Raw genomic sequence first — 17,117 nt, forward strand, 5'->3', positions numbered from 1 at the left:
TTTTACAAAACAGGCCTGAGTTTCCTTAAAACATTGCAACACTGAGACCATCATAAACTTATATCCTAAGATCAATCCTTTATTTATGAGTGCTTCCTAAAAGCCTTCATAATTAAAGTGTTGCTTTCGTAATCAGTGTTATCCCTGTCCCACTCATCAGTCTCTGTGCTTTGTAAACTGGTTAATCGCTAAATCTTACATCAACTTTGGCAACAGGCAGTGATCAACAGAGACATCACATTACATTCACGTTATCAACATTAATAGAAAGATAACACATTTTATTCATATATCATCTTTCTCAGGTGCAAAGCCCTTCACAAATATTGAAAAAGATACAAGAGAAATAGGAGCACAGAAAATGATTAGATAAATAATACTGGATGTAAACTAAAATCAGACAAATCAGACATTCAGCACCAAATAAAAGAGAAATGCATTGAACACACAATTCTGAATTAGAATAAGAAACAATTCTTTGAAAAATTACAATGCTAAGATTTATACTTGACCGTTAATATTTTTCATGATGAAATGCCTCATTTTATGCAATGAATTTTCTGGATTCACCATCGACCATGTTCAGAGTTATTTCCTGAAATATTGCTGTGCGGCCAACTTGTTTTTTTTCCCAGTGCCCCATGATGTTTTGCAAGGCCAGCGTGACATCAGAGACCTGGAGCAGCCATGTTGGATGAGGAATGCAACTACCCAATTGTGCATGTGCACTATAAACATACTCCACCTTATACTTTGTGGCGCAGTCTCATCTTCTTCATGCATGCGTGAATAATGTATAGTCATGTTTGAGATGTCATTACGCAATCAGTATGCTAGCCTGATTTGCAAACCGCATTTTATTAACACATTAGCTGACTGTAATAAAAATATTAAGAAAATACTTTGTTGTTCACCAAATATTAATTAAACATTCATTGCTGGATTAAGTATGTTATGCTCCTTGCTATGTAGGCAGACTGGGTAACGATAGGGACAGCCCCCTGATTATACAATCATAATAATATCATCACAGGCACTGTGGGTGTGTGCCTGTGTACATCGGTACATATACATTTACTAACAGTACTCTAATGCTCCAATTAGTGAATCACTAATATTTTATTTGATCACTGATAATAAATACAGGTACTGCACAGTATATGAATACAATTAAACCTTACCTAATAAGAGTATAAACCAATGTGAAAATAAGTCTGCAAGAAAAAATACATCTAACATTTTTTTTAACAAATGTATAATTAGCAATTAAAAGAAAACCAGAATCCTAATTGAAGATCATGTGTTTTTATTTACATGTTCAGTTCCTATTTACAGATATTTTTCAAAATCAGATTTGTTAATTTACAGACCATATCTGGCAATTTAATATTGTCAATAACAGATTGAAAACTTCCCAGTACAATTTAGACTAAAACACAGCAGATCCAAAACTTGTACTGCAGGTGTTGATTTCTTTTAGTTTTTCTTTTTTTTCACTGCACCTGAACAGAATGAAATAGAGACTTATAAAAATGGAACTGCCAGTATTCATGAATCTATCTACATATTATACATATTGTGTTGTGTGTCTTCTGAAGAAAAATAAAAAACATTCTGAACTCAGATATACAGTATTTAACAGATCATTTCACTCTAGAAAGCATTTAAAATAGGTATATTGTTAACCCATGATGTATAAAAGAACATTTCTGAATTACAAGCATGTCCAAAACAAAATAGATGACTCTGGCCCAAATTACACTCTAGGCCCTGAATATGCAACAACCTATTAATCGATAATATTAATTAGTACAATTTAGACAAATACAATGAATGAAAGGCAAATGTCATTTATGAAAGACAAAAGTTATTTAACATATTATTGCAAAGACACCTTTTATATTGTGAAATTCTTTAAATTGGCTCTGAATTATGGTGACAGAGCTAAGTTTTTTTCTCTTATAATATCTTAAATTAATATGCACATAATAATATTAAATGTAAAGTACACTTATATTAGGCATTAAATAATAAATGTAAACTGCTGGCAAAAATAAATCTTTATTTTATAGTAATTAAGTATGAAATGCTAAATTTTAAGTATGGGATATACAAGGAGCTATAGAACTGGCACAGTTATGAATAAACATTAAATGGCACATTCAAGGAAAGAAAACATTTCATCAAGACTCTTACAATAAAGCTAAGTAAGTTACTAACTCATGCAGCTTATGGATATGCTTCTGTAGAAATGTTTTATGATATGAGAGTGAGAATTTTATTTTAAAATGACCAAATAATGACATTTTGCTGCTCATATTTCCTTAATAGTCCATGTACCCATATTTAAGGCAAATTCAAGAACATAAGAAATTAGACATACTGTACATAGAATTGCAATGCAAAATGGTTACTGCATGTTCATAAGAATTACATTCAATAAAAAAAAAAACTTTGAAATTAAATGTACTCTTGAGGTAGTCTTTTGTTGTAAAATGTTGCCATGCTCTTAAACTGTTATTCCATGAAGTAATGATAAGAAATAGACTATGGCTGCATTAGTCAAGAGAAATATTTAATTACTGACTATGGAACACAGAATAACATCACAGAAATGGCATAGTCTACTGAATGGTGACCCTGCTTTTCCAAAGAAAAATCCAAGTTAAAATGAAAAGTGCAAAGAAATGATCTACAGTTTTGGCAGCAGACTATTTCCTCAAAATGTTGTATTTTTTCAAGGTATGTAAAGACATCAAAACTAAAATAATAATTTTACACTATTATTACTTCTATATATAACTTCTAAGGCATACAAGATGACCAAGACAAAATTTATTTGTGCATTTTTTTTCCAATACTTTAATTTTTAACAAAATTATTTTTTAATTTAAATAACTAAAAGAAGAAAAAAACATTTATCCATACAATTAATAAAAATTGCTTTTATGATATAATAAATAAGAATTTGGCTCTAAACAAGAAAAATACCCTGTGGCATTCAAAGATGCTTACATTTAAATGTTAACCACTGATAATGAAACAGTATAAATTTAAAATCTTATTTATGATACAACAGCAGTCTTGTCTTGTCTGTAAATGTTACCTTGATCAGACTGCCACAATAATTAATAATGTGGGACAATTGTTTTCTACGTATTTAGATTTCAGCTGTTTCCATTTGCCTAACAAGCACAAACGTGACACACAACTTGTTTGAAAAATTAAAAAAAAAAAAAAAAAAAAGAAATACAGAGAAAAAATCAAAACATGAAAATTATGTTGAGCTTTGCAATGATTGTTGTAACAATTATTATAATGCTAATTAACACATTTGGATTTAGGTATACATAAATATATTGTTTTGGGTTCTAATAATTCAGAATACAATTGATCATCATACACATTATTCTGGATTTGTAAAAAGTTAGCTACTGAGAAATGGTTACAAAAGCACTGAATTTTTTTGAATCCACGAATAAATAAAATAATAAGTCAATTGAACCCTTTTGTAAATTTACATATCCACAACAACCTCGTCGTTTATTTTGCTCAGCCATTTTTCAAGACACCAACATGTCAATTACTAATCAGTTGATAATCAAGTACTAAAGACATTGCCAATGTTTAAACATTGGTGGTTGAGATAATTACATAATTTGAAACTTTTTATGAGATCCCATTATATGATAAAAGCAACATACCACATCTTGAAATATTTTACAAATAAATTAATGTTTTTAAGATTAAAACATTTTATGTTGTCATTATTTCAAAATTCATTTTTTTTTAGCACATACCAACAAATCTGTTCATATATTAGCGAAACATGACATATATCTGATTTGAAAACATTTTTACAATGAAAAATAACCTGGCAGAATTATTTACATTTGGAAGGGGCCCAAATAAAATCACCTCCTCAAGAACAAAACTGCACTTAGTAGTAAACTTTCATGATTAATTAACATCTTATACACATATAGAATTAGCTATAGCCAATAACATAGATATGAAACTGGAGTGTGTACATCAGCAATATCAAAATAATAGCATAAAATTATAATAGGAACTGTACATAAGAGATCAAATAGCATATTTAATCTTATTCTAATTGTGAAGTTGGGACAGACTTGATACTTCTCATCAGCAGCAACATAATTTTCATCTCTTATAGTGATTAGGTGCATCAGCAAAAGCATATTTTAATCTGTAGGCTTCAGCCAGAAGAACACTGATTTCTTCATTACCCCAGTGCATTGTAGGAAGATTCTGAAGCAGGATCATGAGGCCCTGTGAAGAAAAGAACAATTTTTTTTTAACAAAAATCAAATTATCAATATATAAAAAAGACAAATTTACAGAAATTGCAGAATTGTTTTATAAGAAAACTCTTAAATTCATTTGCTTTGTTCTAGACAGCCAAGGCATGATTCAACTTGTATTAAAACTCTACAAGATAAATAACTCCATCCCTGTGTGAAGTTACATTAAACCAAAAAAAAAAAAAATTACCACCATCAAGAAGGTGTGATCAAAAAATATGTTTGAATTAAAAAAAAAAAGTCCTCTTTCATGAGTGTCTTTAGTTGCACTCTTGTGTCTGCCCCGATGTCCAGAATCTATTCAAAACATTTACCTTTCATGGTTATTTTGACCAGAAAGTCACAGGTTGCCAGATCTGGTGGATGAGGAAATTTCTGTAGCAGAAGTGATGTATGACATAGAGCATTGCATTATGGAGAATGAAACAGTTTGCCATTTTCTCAGGTCTTTTTCTATGTACATTGTTTCTTAAATGCTCTAATAAGCAATTATAAAATTCAGAGTTCACCATAGTGTTCCTGGGTACAAACTCAGCGTGCACAATTCCATCTAGGTCAAAAAACACAATCATCATCAACTTGATGTTGGATCTTCAATGGCATGATTAGAACTGGGTGATTTCCATTGGGAACTCTGAACCATGGTCTCAGGATCATAACCACAGACCCAACTTTCATCTCCTGTGACTGGAAACTGAAGTGGCACAATCGCTCTAATGAAATAGGTCCTCAGGTTTTTAAATAATATTGCATTATTGCGATGAAGTTTTTCAAAATGTCACATATATTTGTCTTTTTTCCCAGTGCTGCGCTGACATCATGCACCAGAAGGCGTGAGCTTATTCAGTGCGAGCAAGAACACGCAGGTGGCCGGTTTCTTCTACTATAACAAGCTTGACCTGGCGGTGTTCAACGCACATGTACTGTACAAGGCATACACGAGGGCCACTGAGAAAAGAACAGCGTTCATGGCTCACCTTGCAGAGGAACTTTGTTGTTGCTTCTTACAAGAAAAGTTGATGGATAAAGCAAAAGAGTATGCAACATCGAAAAGCTTCTGTTCCAAGACCACCGCTTCCCCCAACCCCTTCAGTGTAATAGGAACCACAGCATAGAGAGAAGTGTGTACATTGCAACAGGTACACATGTCGTAAATGAAGAAAGGAAGGCCGGTCACTGTGTGTGTGTATACTGTTAACATTTAAATCTGATGATTGCATATAGCGAGGAACTGACCTCTCTGTACTATTCTTTCCTCTGCATGTCCTGGAGTACAAAAGAAACACCACCATACATCAAAATGTGGAGACTGGGCAAGATCGGGGAAAAAAAAATGCAGTCACTGATTACAACCGCAAGAAGGCATGCAAATGAATATGAATAATGTTGCATTCGTGCCACAATGTTTTCCAAAATTTACTATACAGGTAATAAAATGAGTTATTCCAAATATCATAGATACCTATGTCTCTGTTTTTTTTGTCAGTAAGGTTTTGACATCATAGACCATAATGTGCATACTAATTCAGTATGAGCAGGAACACTCAATAAAATTGAATAAAAAAAATCAAGTGACAAAAAGATACAAAGAAGGCAGATTCATCAGTGTTTGTGTGTCAGCTTTTATCCCTCCAGATCAGAGAATTTCTAGTTCCATTGTGTCAAAAAAACACTCACATCTACAGTTATTCCCAGTTTCAGATAAAAAGTAACCGCGTCAGATCTGGGGCTTTTGTGAAAGTGTTTATTGGATATTTCCCATCAGCCTTCACACATTATACAGTTCATGTCTACATTTTGTCATTTATTACTAAAACATGAAAAACGTTTCTGTTTTAATGATGTGTTTACATAGATTGTTGTAGACACAAAACATACATGAAATTATTTCCCCTTACAACTCTAGATAGCTCACTCCCAGATAATCAAGGCAAGAACTGGGAGAAATTCTTGCTCCGTTCTGCAGCGGTGTTATGGGGTTATAGGATGGTATAGCAGGCTGCTTGGGCTTATTGGCACATTTACAAGACAAAAGATGCTGACGGAGGGGTGCAAAGGAATTTAAGGTGTGCCGGATTTACGAGTTTTTTCGTAGGCTCTGGTAATTCTAGTGTTAAAACAAATATCTTATTAAAAAACAATTCATATGAAATTAAAAAAAATAACACAAAAACAATTTGCATTTTTCAAAATGACAAAACTAGGATATCTTCTGTTTTTGTAAAGTGATGAATTAAGAATATCTCTACCATGAGAAAATGCCTTTAAAAATATGGTTCTAAATAACACCAATAGCTAAAAAATAAAAATGACAGACTCGGTGAAACAAAACAGAACATAATCTTTCAGCATCAAATTATACAACTGCAAAATATTTGCACAGTAATGATGAACTCTGGATGTTATATATGAAAACATCATGCATAGGGTGTACATGAATGAGATAAAAGATTTAAGATTTTTTAGCAAGACTCCATATTAATTACCCTAATTGTTTTGAGTAATATGGTGCTGTAAAACAGTTGTCAAATGTTATTAAAAAAGAGAGGAGTATTTATATTGTGTATATTATAAGGTATTGTCAAGTATAAGAATCAATAATTTTAAAAATGCAGACATTCTAAACCAAAACACATGCATAAATAGCGAAACACATGCAGTATATAACGAAATGTAAGAATAGTTGTTTCAGCATCTTCCTGTTGTGAATTGGAAAAGAGTATTAGAAAATCAATAGGTCGATAGAAGAACAACAATTTTTGTACAGTTGAAAAAAAGAAGAAAAAACGTACCTGGTATTTACAATTAATTATCAGCTGACAAATCAAGAGAGATACAGGAAGAAGTGGAACATGCTATTACATTTTCTGGAAACGGCTCTAGGCACTCTGAAGTTTGTGACAGTTATTGTTTAGTGGATTGATACTAAAATTTATACGTGGGTATTGATAATTGGTTTTTGGACCTCAGTACTGATATTAAAACAGTTCTGAAGCAAATAATCACTCCAGCCTGCCTAATGTGCCATGCCATCATGCTGCACTGAGCACTGTTTTCCCTTTTTTTATTAATTTTATTTCAAGAAACTAAAATAGTATACAATCGAGCAGATAAAATTTGTAGAACTTGTAGAACAAATAACTTCAAAATCAATTTTGAAAAAACATTACAGAATTTAAAACAATTGAAAAAACAACCTAACTAGACAAGAATTCAGCCCCACCTGAAAGAAAAAGAAATAGAGGACAACCAAGACCAGGGAGTAAAAAAATCCTTTTCTCCCTATATGAATGTTGTAACGGACAGCCGGGATTCTTACCCAGGTGGGACGCCTCCATAACGGAAGGACCGGGGGAAGTAGTTTGCATGGGGTAATACCTCCCCATGGACGACAGTGGGCAGCCTCCCTGGTGTGCTACAGTGCCACGGGTTTGAAATGATGGAAGCTAAACCCTGCTGGGACCCGTGGCCACTTCCAGGAGGCTAATGGGGAACGGCTGTGCCCTCCTCTGCAGGGCTGCCACCATACCCAGAAGTGCAGCTGGAAGGAGGCCGTGGAACACCTGGAGGACATTCAGGGTGCTCTATAAAAGGGGCCAGCTGCCACAACTCGAGGAGCCAGAGTCGGGAGGAGGTGGACAAAGCTTGCAGGGAGGGGAGTGGAGGCAGAGAAAAAGAAGCAGGAAAGGTGTATTCTGCTCTGAGGAGCAGGGAAAAGCAGTTCCCATTGGGAATAAATGTGTGCTGTGTGGCAAACTCATGTTTCTTCCCATCTGTGTTGGGTTAGGGGGGGGTCATAGGTGCCCCTGGGCTTCACAATGTTTATTATGATTTTTTTTAATTAAGCCCTTTCATGTTTGAAGACAGTTTTGGACAGGTTGGACGTGAGAATTTGTTTTTTTTTTCCAATTTCAAAAAATATAGAATGTTTGTTACCCACTGAGTTGTAGGTTATTACAATCAATTGCTATATTTAAAAAATAATGTTTTGAGTCACTGACCACCACCAGTATTACTAAACTTTAAAGCAAACAATCTAAAAAAAAAAAAAAAAAAAAAAAAAAAAAAAAAAGGCCACTCATTATAATTATGAAATACAATCCTCTAGTGCAAATTAAAACAGATCTACTACTACTACACCTACTCTAAATCAACAGTACCGGGCTGCAAAGTATCTGACCTTCACGGGCTCCCTGAAATGGGTCCATAGACCTCAGGTTACGAACACCTGTTACAAACAGATCTTCCAAGTATGATTTTGAGTGTATAGATCATCAGTTACCCACTGACTTATAATAGGTGGATTAGGATCCTTCCAGTTAATCAAGATCATTTTCCCTGCTAGTAGTGTGGTATAGGCTATTACAATCAATTTGTCCATCTCCACGTTAATCCCATTCTGGGAATACACCAAACACAGCTGTTAATGGGTTAGGAGTAATTGAGACACAAAGGCAATCTTTTAAGTATTTAAAGATTTTTGCCGATAATGTTAATTTGATGCATTCCCAAAACATATGTTTTGGTGATGCTAGAGCTAGACGGCAAACCTCACAGGATGGATCTTGCCCTGGATACATTCTGGACAATTTTAAATAAGTATGATCGATGAAAGATTTTCAGTGACATTATCAAGTGCTTGGCACAAACAGAACTAGAGTGAATTCTATGTAAGGAGGACTTCTACTTCTTTTCTGAAATGTTAATTGAAAGGTCCTTTTCTCACCATTCCCTAGGGCAGTTGAAAGGGACAGTCTTTACGATGTTTTTATATTTTTTCGTGACACTGATCAGTATTGCTTATGGAACAGAAATAGGTGAGAGGTCTAGGGAATTGGGAAAGTTTTTTTTAACAAAATTTCTAATTTGTAAATAGTGTAAAATTAAATTTGAAGCTTAATTGTTCATATGTTATCTATATACAGTTCTCTAAGTGTCTTAAACAAGGGTATTTTCCAGAGATTAAATACTGAGTTGGTTTGAGAAGGTTGAAAAATGTGAGTATCATGTAGAGGAGAAACAGATAAAAGCTTCTCTGCCTAGAAGTGTGTCCTGCCTTGGCTCGATATTCTGAATGATTGGGGGATAACTGGTTTATTGGATTATTGGTATATCGACAAATGTTTGTGTTTGCTGGGGTATAAACCATATCATATAAAGAAGTACAGCAAGATTTAATTTTAGTGCTAACCAGGCTGGGGAAAATTCAATAATATGTGCCGACATTCAGTACTTTACAGTGTGTATATTTGCCACCCATTAATAAAACTGAAAGTAGTGCTATGCCACCTTCTGCTTTAGGTCTCTGCAAAGTCAATTACATGAATGTGTGGACATCTCAAATTCCTGTTAAATGAGGTAATAATAAACTCTAGTTTCTTAAATAACAATTTATTGATGTATATAGGGATGCTCCAAAAAAGAAATAGAAGTTTAGGAAGGATGTCCATCAGGACAATATTGATTTTCCCTGCTAAGCTGAGATAGAGTAGGCTATCAGTTAACAGTTTGATTTTCTGTGTGTGGTTACCAAAATTGTGTTGGAAAAGATCTTTATATTTACTGCTTTGATAGAATGAACAGTTAGCTGTCCTCTCTAGTATGGTGTGCTAGAGAGTAGACTAGAAAAAGCACACTTTTATTCAAATAAATTTTGACCCCAGATGTCTTTTAAAACTCTGCTAATGTGTTGAAAACTGTGGGTGTGATATATAAAGTACCATATAATTTGCATATAGTGATATATTCTGTTGAGTCCTTTTCTGATAAACTCCATTATCTCTGATGCATTTCAAAAAATGAATAGCCAATTGCTCAATGCAAAAAGCAATGGTGATAAAGGTCATGCTTGTCGAGTACCACCTTCTAGTTTGAAATATTCAGAGTTTGGCTTCTGGACTGGTATAAAGTCATTTAATCTATGCAGATATATTTGGGTCAAAACTAAAATTTTTGCAGTGTGGTTAATAGGTAGTCCCATTCAACTCTGTCAAATGCATTTTCTGCATTCAAAGATAGCAAGATCTCTGGTTTGTTATATTGTGTTGGTGAGTATATTGCATTATACAGACACCGAAAGTTTAAAGTTAAATGTCTGCCTTTAAAGAATTTAGTTTGTTCTTTTGATATTACACTGTTACATTCGCCTGTGGTGTCTTGATCACAATGAAGCCTATGGTTTTGGGAAGTTTCCAGCAAGTCTAAGCATGTGTTCCTTGCCTAATCTAATCTAAATGTTGAGTGTGGGTATAATGTTAGGTTGAAAGGAAAGCAGACGTTTACTTTTGGTAATGAAAACCCTGACATGCTGATAGTGTACCACTTAAAAATGTTTATTTTTTCTGTACTCTTTTACAGCATTGGTATACTTCTCAACTTTAGAATGAGTGCTGTATGTGACTAAGTACAGTATTCTTTCTGTACCTCTGTAGTAAATCCCATTCTTTTATGTTATATCTCACAGAACTCCTACAGTTACCTCAAAACTTATGGATTTTGAATGTCCTTTTAATAAAGGAAACTATTCAAGAACTTATTCATAGCAAAAAAAAAAATGTTAAGAAACTGTATAAATGTAATTTAATTCTAGGAAAGACAGTCAATCCTCAAGAATTGTATGTTTAACTTTTGTGACATCAAGCTAAATTTAATTTGGAAGACCAAAAAAGTGAATACTGTTGAAAGAAGTGAAGAACGTTTAGATAAGAAACATATACTGTATATTTGTTATATTTTAATGCAAGCATCAAAATAATAGATCACCCAGATCAAAACACTTCATCAAACACCATGGGGCAGCATTATGCTATAGCATTCCCCTTTTCACATTTTACCAGGCATCTCAACTGAAATGAGGGAAGCCTTGATACTGCAAGGTGTAAGTACATTCTGTAGTAAAGACCAGCTGGATAAAGGTAATTTTACACTTTTAAGAAGACAATTTCTGCAGTAAGAACCAGCTGGATAATGGTAATTTTACACTTTTAAGAAGATAATTTTAGTTTAAACCAGGAGAACAAATCAGCCCAACTTGGTGCTGTTCCCAAGCTTAGATAAAAATAGAGAAGGTTAGAGTCAGGAAGCTGTAAAACCTAGCCAAAACCATAATGATGGAATCAATCCAATCACCTTCGGAACATACAGGGGCCTCACTTGACCCCTGTCAAAACTGAACGATGGATACCAGGCCAAGGACGAACTTGACTAAAGAAGTTAGTCCAAAAGAAGCAGAAGAAGAAGACAGGGGAGGGGAAAAGAAAAGGGTAAGTTAAAGGTATGAGTCGGGACACGGAATATTGGCTCAGTGACTAGGAAAGGGAGGTTGGCAGTTTTGATATAAAGAAGTAAAGTGGAAGTGCTTTGTGTGCAGTAAATTAGATACATGAGAAACAAGGCAAAAAAAAAATTGGGAGCAGGCTTTAAGTTGTTATCCAGTGGAGAAAATGTGCAAGGGAGAAATGGTGTAGGTATAGTAGTATCCAAAGAACTAAAAGACAGTCTTGTCAGTGTGAATAGGAAGAGTGATAGGGTGATGAGTGTCAAGTTGGGCCTTGGTAATACTGTAGTTAATGTCACTGTGGATATGCTCCTCAAGTGGGCTGCAAAGAAGAGAAGGACATTTTCAAGGCACAAATGGATGAAGAGCATAGAGCAGTACAAGAGGAAGTAAAGGTAATTGTTGGTGGTGACATAAATGGGTATGTGGAAAAGAGTAGAGAGATGATAAACAGGGTATATGGGGGGTTAGAAGAAGGAGAGAGAATGGTAGATTTTGCTATGGAACCTGATTTGGTAATAGTTAACACATTTTTTTGAAAAGAATGCAAATCAGCTTGTGACTTACAGTAGCGAAGGAAGGGAAAAACCAAAAAGACTTTCTAATGTGTAGATGTCGTCATTTGAAATAGATAAACAATTGAAAGGTCATAAATGGGGAAAAAGTGACAGTGCAGCAAAAAGTGATGGTGGTGAACTAGGATATCATAATCATTAGGAGAATAAACCCAGAGCAAACAGTACCAAGAATAAAGTGGTGGAGGTTAAAAGAGGAAGGGCTTAGGAACAGGTTTAGGGAAAAAGTTTAAAATGAAGTGCAGTCATTTGAAAGTGTGGAGGAGAACGTGTTTACTTGATATTTGGACTAAAGTCTTCACACATTATACACTTCTCGTCATTATTAGTATAACATGGAAAAAGTTTCTGCTTTAGGTATGTGTTCAGTATTTCTTGCATTTCCTTTCATCCTGCACTTACCCATATCTTTGTAGACATGGAACACACATGAAATGCATGTATTCCAAATAACGATGTACTGTATTATTTACCCTATACAACTCCAGGCACCCCACATGCACATAAGGATACTTGGCTTGAGCATGGAGACCTTTTTGCCTGCGAGCTGAGCCCTGTCAAGGCGGGGGATGGTACAGCAGGCTGTTTGCTGCTTGTGCTGATTGACGCATTTACAAAAAAAAAAAAAAAAAAAAAAAAAAAAAAAAAGACACTGATGATAGAAGTGTGAAGGGATTTAAGGTGGGATGGGATTACGAGTTTTTTCATAGGCTTCAGGCTTGTAGCAGGAGGGAGTTAAATTCAGAGATGCAACTAAAATTGAGAAATTTGTTGTGATTTTAATGTGCTAATTTGCTTGCACTGAAAACTGAAAAATTGCAAAGAACATCCAAGATAGCTAACTTAAAAAAATGCAGGATCACCTATAGAGTTGTGGTTAATGGAAATTAATTTGTAGAGATGTGAACTGAGGTTTGGGCCCTGTTCAAACAATCAGCAAGGGATTCATGAGGAGAGTAAAGTTTTGATATAATGCATTTATGATCCATGAGACAGTGAAATAATTCTGAAGACTGTGATACATTAAATGAGCAGCTGAAAAATGAAAATACAATGGGGTATAGACCGAGGATGATAATGAGTTTTCTTTAACAGTGGTATTTACAAGGTAAAATGATTCAATTGAACTTAAATGAGAGGCAAACTTACATAATTACAGGGAATTTACCTAATAAGGGGTTCATTGGTAGCATTTACATTAATGTTAATAATTATTTTGAAACTTCAAAAGCCTTTTATCGATAAATGGACAAAATATGGATAGTTGAATAGTATGCACATTGCAAAATTATTTTTCCCTCCAGTGATTTCCCCAATGAGATAATAGAAGATAAAATAATATGAAGTCCATCTCTTATCTGGCATTTGCTGAAAAGCACTCAAAGGATGTTTACTCACAAACCCAATATTTTAATAACAAAAATTGAAGAAAAAACAACCCACTAATGAATGTTTTGCCTCAGTATTTGCAAGATTGAACCAATCACCCCACCCAGACTTGCATTTAGAACAAGTGCTCCTGAACAGCACAATGCAAACAGTAATCCACAGAATAAAAAACACAGCAAAACTTTATCAATATATACAGAAATGAAAGAAAACCGAATTAGGTCCAACAGAAAGGAGATTCTGTACAGTAGCTTCTAAAACCTGAACTGGTAACAAAGGAATTAATGGCAAATAACTTTTAAATTTAAGGATTAATAAATCACAAAACCTTACCACAACAGCCAGACCATAGTTGTAACAAACATTTAATTATACACTGAGAAAACAAAATACCCTTAAGAAATACAGAATTTTGAGTCCGGCATCACAGTGGGAATACACTCAGGGATATAAAGCTATCAATAGCCTTCATAGCTTGTTTGGGATCATAAAAGGATGCAACTCCATTGCCATAAGAGAGTATTACATAAGCCAGGCAAATGGGACAATAGCTACAAACCTGCTTCACTGAATTTCTTTTTTAATCAGTGTGGTTGTAAAATGATAGACTGAAAAAATTCTTGGCTTCCTGAAGCACAATTTGGTCATTCAGATAAATTAAGAAAGTGCATTATTTGAAATTTAGGATTTGCAAAATTATTATTAGGGCACATTATAGCATCTATTGTTTATGGCTTAGAAGCCCTGTAGCTGTGGAAAGACTGCTGATCAGATTCTTTAGGAACTTCTGAATTCTCACTGATCACTTCATGACAAACCCTGTTTCTTTTATCTCTATCCAATAATTCAATTTATTTCTCTTTTTTTGTTCAAAATTTAGTACATGAAAATTGAGGAAAAATATGACAAGGTGTTCTTGAAAGGAGAAAAATCCTCACAAAGACGGTCATGTCTGAGCACAGCAATTTCTTTATACTACTGGTAACATTGTATCAAGGCCTTTTTTATCTCTATCAACTAATTCAATTTATTTAGAGGGGAGCTGTTGCCACTTGTCACTCAAGTGTTTGAATCCTTGTCTACCTTTAGCTTATCAAACTCAAATCTCAGAGATCACCAGATTTCTCTTTTTTTGTTCACGAATTAGGTTCAGAAAAATTGTGGCAATATATGACAAGGTGTTCTTGAAAGGAGAAAAATCCTCACAAGTGACGGCCATGATTAAGCATGGAAATTTCTTCATACTAATGCAGACATTACGTCAAGCCCTTCTATATGAAGCCATGACAAGCTACACTGCCAGAATCTTTATCTCTCTATCTAATATGGTGGTATCAATTCACAGCAGGCAGCATGTTTCAGAATTAAGTTGCTTAATGAGCTATTGCCTTATTCAGATATGAAAATTACCATAATTCATCTATGCCAACCCAGATGGACAAACCTGTGAACTAAATATGAAAAGGACTGACTTATGTAAACCCAAGAAGGCAAAGAAAAATTATCTATTCCTTTCTTTATAATTCAGTGTCAGTTATTCCTCCATGCTCTCTCTATATCAGGTCCCATTGGGTTCAGTTCTGGTCTCCTCCAGTCCAGCCTTGCCAAAGGACAGTGAAGTGCACAAGCAGTAGATTAAATGTAAAAGCAGTTAACCAATTACTTACTCTAAGCTGCTGTATTATCTGCCAGCAATAAAGGATCATCATGTGAAACTTCAAATACAAGTACAGATGACAACCACACAGATGTGACTACACTTTTGATATACCCAGAAAAAAGATAGAGCTCACTGTTCTTCAACCATGGGTGCCTGTAAAAATGTCATTACGGGACCTGAAGGAAAAAGGGACAAAGTAGTATGGTTCCATCACTCAAGAGGATAGGAACTTCACAAATGAATTGTACACTACTACCTGAGGCTAATATACATACCTTGTAACCCATAACTAGGGTAAAGCCAGTGGATGGGTTAGCATATGTATTTCTAGTTGTTGGTATTACTTATGATGAAGCAATTAACTATGTGACACGTAAATGTTTAGATATAACACGTCTCTTTCCAAATTAAATAGAATGCTGAATCTTTGAGGGTATAAGCTTCATTGAACTTACAGCTGTCATCACCAGTTTCAAAGGGTGTAATGCACAGGTACTCTCACAGGGATCAGTGATGACTGTGAAAGCCAGGTGCATTTAAAGCATGCAGAAGCTAAAAAACTTGTAAACCGCACAAAGATTTAACCATCTAACCAGTTAATAGAACAGAAACCTTGTAAAAGCATTTAAAAGTCCACCGTAAATGAATAATACTTTGGAAATTCTTTGAACAAGAATTAAATACTTGAAATATACTGTAGCTCAACACAACAGAGCGAGATTTCTTGTTTTTAACACAACCTTTTTTGACGTGTGCATTAAGGTACAGGAAAGGTTATTTTTTTATGCACAAAAACTAGACTACTACATTGACAAGGGCTATGGACGTTAATGTAATATATTTTGCTGCTGAATTTAGGTTGTTGAAAAGACTTCATTTTAAGCAGTAGTTAATTTTAATGGATGTATTTAACCACCTTATTATCTCTATAGTAATTCAAAAGCAGTCACCTTGTCAAATCCATAAAACATTTACTGATTGATTTTAAGATGACTGATGAAGAATATAAAACATTTTTATGTAATGATGAATAATTTAGATTAAACAGAACTGTGCTAAGAAATATCAAGTCATCCTAATAACCTGTATCAAGAAAAATAATTTATTTAGGATTTCCATTAACCTGCAAAAGATTACACCACCTCTCACAAAACTAGCATACTGAATTATAAGCTGAATTTGAAGGAAATAGGTTAATTACCTGTTTTGTTTCAAACAGTTTTCCAGTTATAGAGTAAATTTCACCTCATTTATGTCTGTTTTCCTGCCGTAAGTAAGGGTGGAACAGGCTGAGCAAGAAAACATGCCTTTTTCGCCCCCAGTAATACTTTCCAATTCTTAAAGTAGAATTTCCAAACCAGCACATACCATACCATACCATTTTTATTTGTTAAGCGCTTAAAAACACAGCATTACAACTGACCGAAGCGCACATAAGTAAAATCTTTTCAGCCACCCCTAGGTTTGCCCCGGACTCATCTGTCAGTGGGCTGTGCTGGTGACAACAGTACTATTTATCAACCTAGAGGAGCAGTGGCTCTGCTCTCGCTTTCACATGACCCACAGGCCAATCTCACATCAAAGTACTCTTTAGTTTTCAAATGCATCTTTAAAATACAGTTTTCTGGAACAGAATCAGAGCCTTAGACGTAAAAGTGATAACTCTTGTTCCGGCTACATCAGACTTGATTTAGTCCTGCGTTTCCCACATAAAGGGGGAAAAAAAACCAGCAAAAAAACTATTTATGTTCTATCAACAAACAGAGACCACCTAAAACAGTGTTTCTCAACCTTTTTGCCCTTGCGCAACCCTTGAAATAATATTCATGTTCTATGGAACTCCTACATAATAATTACATCATTATTAGTATTTGTTTTATTTATAAATTTAA

The 17,117-nt window shown here is 34.4% G+C and overlaps 1 protein-coding gene across 1 annotated transcript in view; it reads right to left on the bottom strand.

Moving 5' to 3' along the window:
* Positions 1 to 1,289: 1,289 nt before the first annotated feature.
* Positions 1,290 to 17,117, bottom strand: part of tbc1d22a (TBC1 domain family, member 22a) — a 328,538-nt gene continuing 312,710 nt past the window's right edge. The window contains 1 exon segment of the mRNA XM_051928637.1: positions 1,290 to 4,293. Coding sequence (XP_051784597.1) covers positions 4,165 to 4,293 — 129 coding nt within the window. The 3' untranslated portion in view covers positions 1,290 to 4,164.

The sequence above is a fragment of the Erpetoichthys calabaricus genome, chromosome 1 (genome assembly GCF_900747795.2).
Source record: "Erpetoichthys calabaricus chromosome 1, fErpCal1.3, whole genome shotgun sequence".
NCBI lineage: Eukaryota > Metazoa > Chordata > Cladistia > Polypteriformes > Polypteridae > Erpetoichthys > Erpetoichthys calabaricus.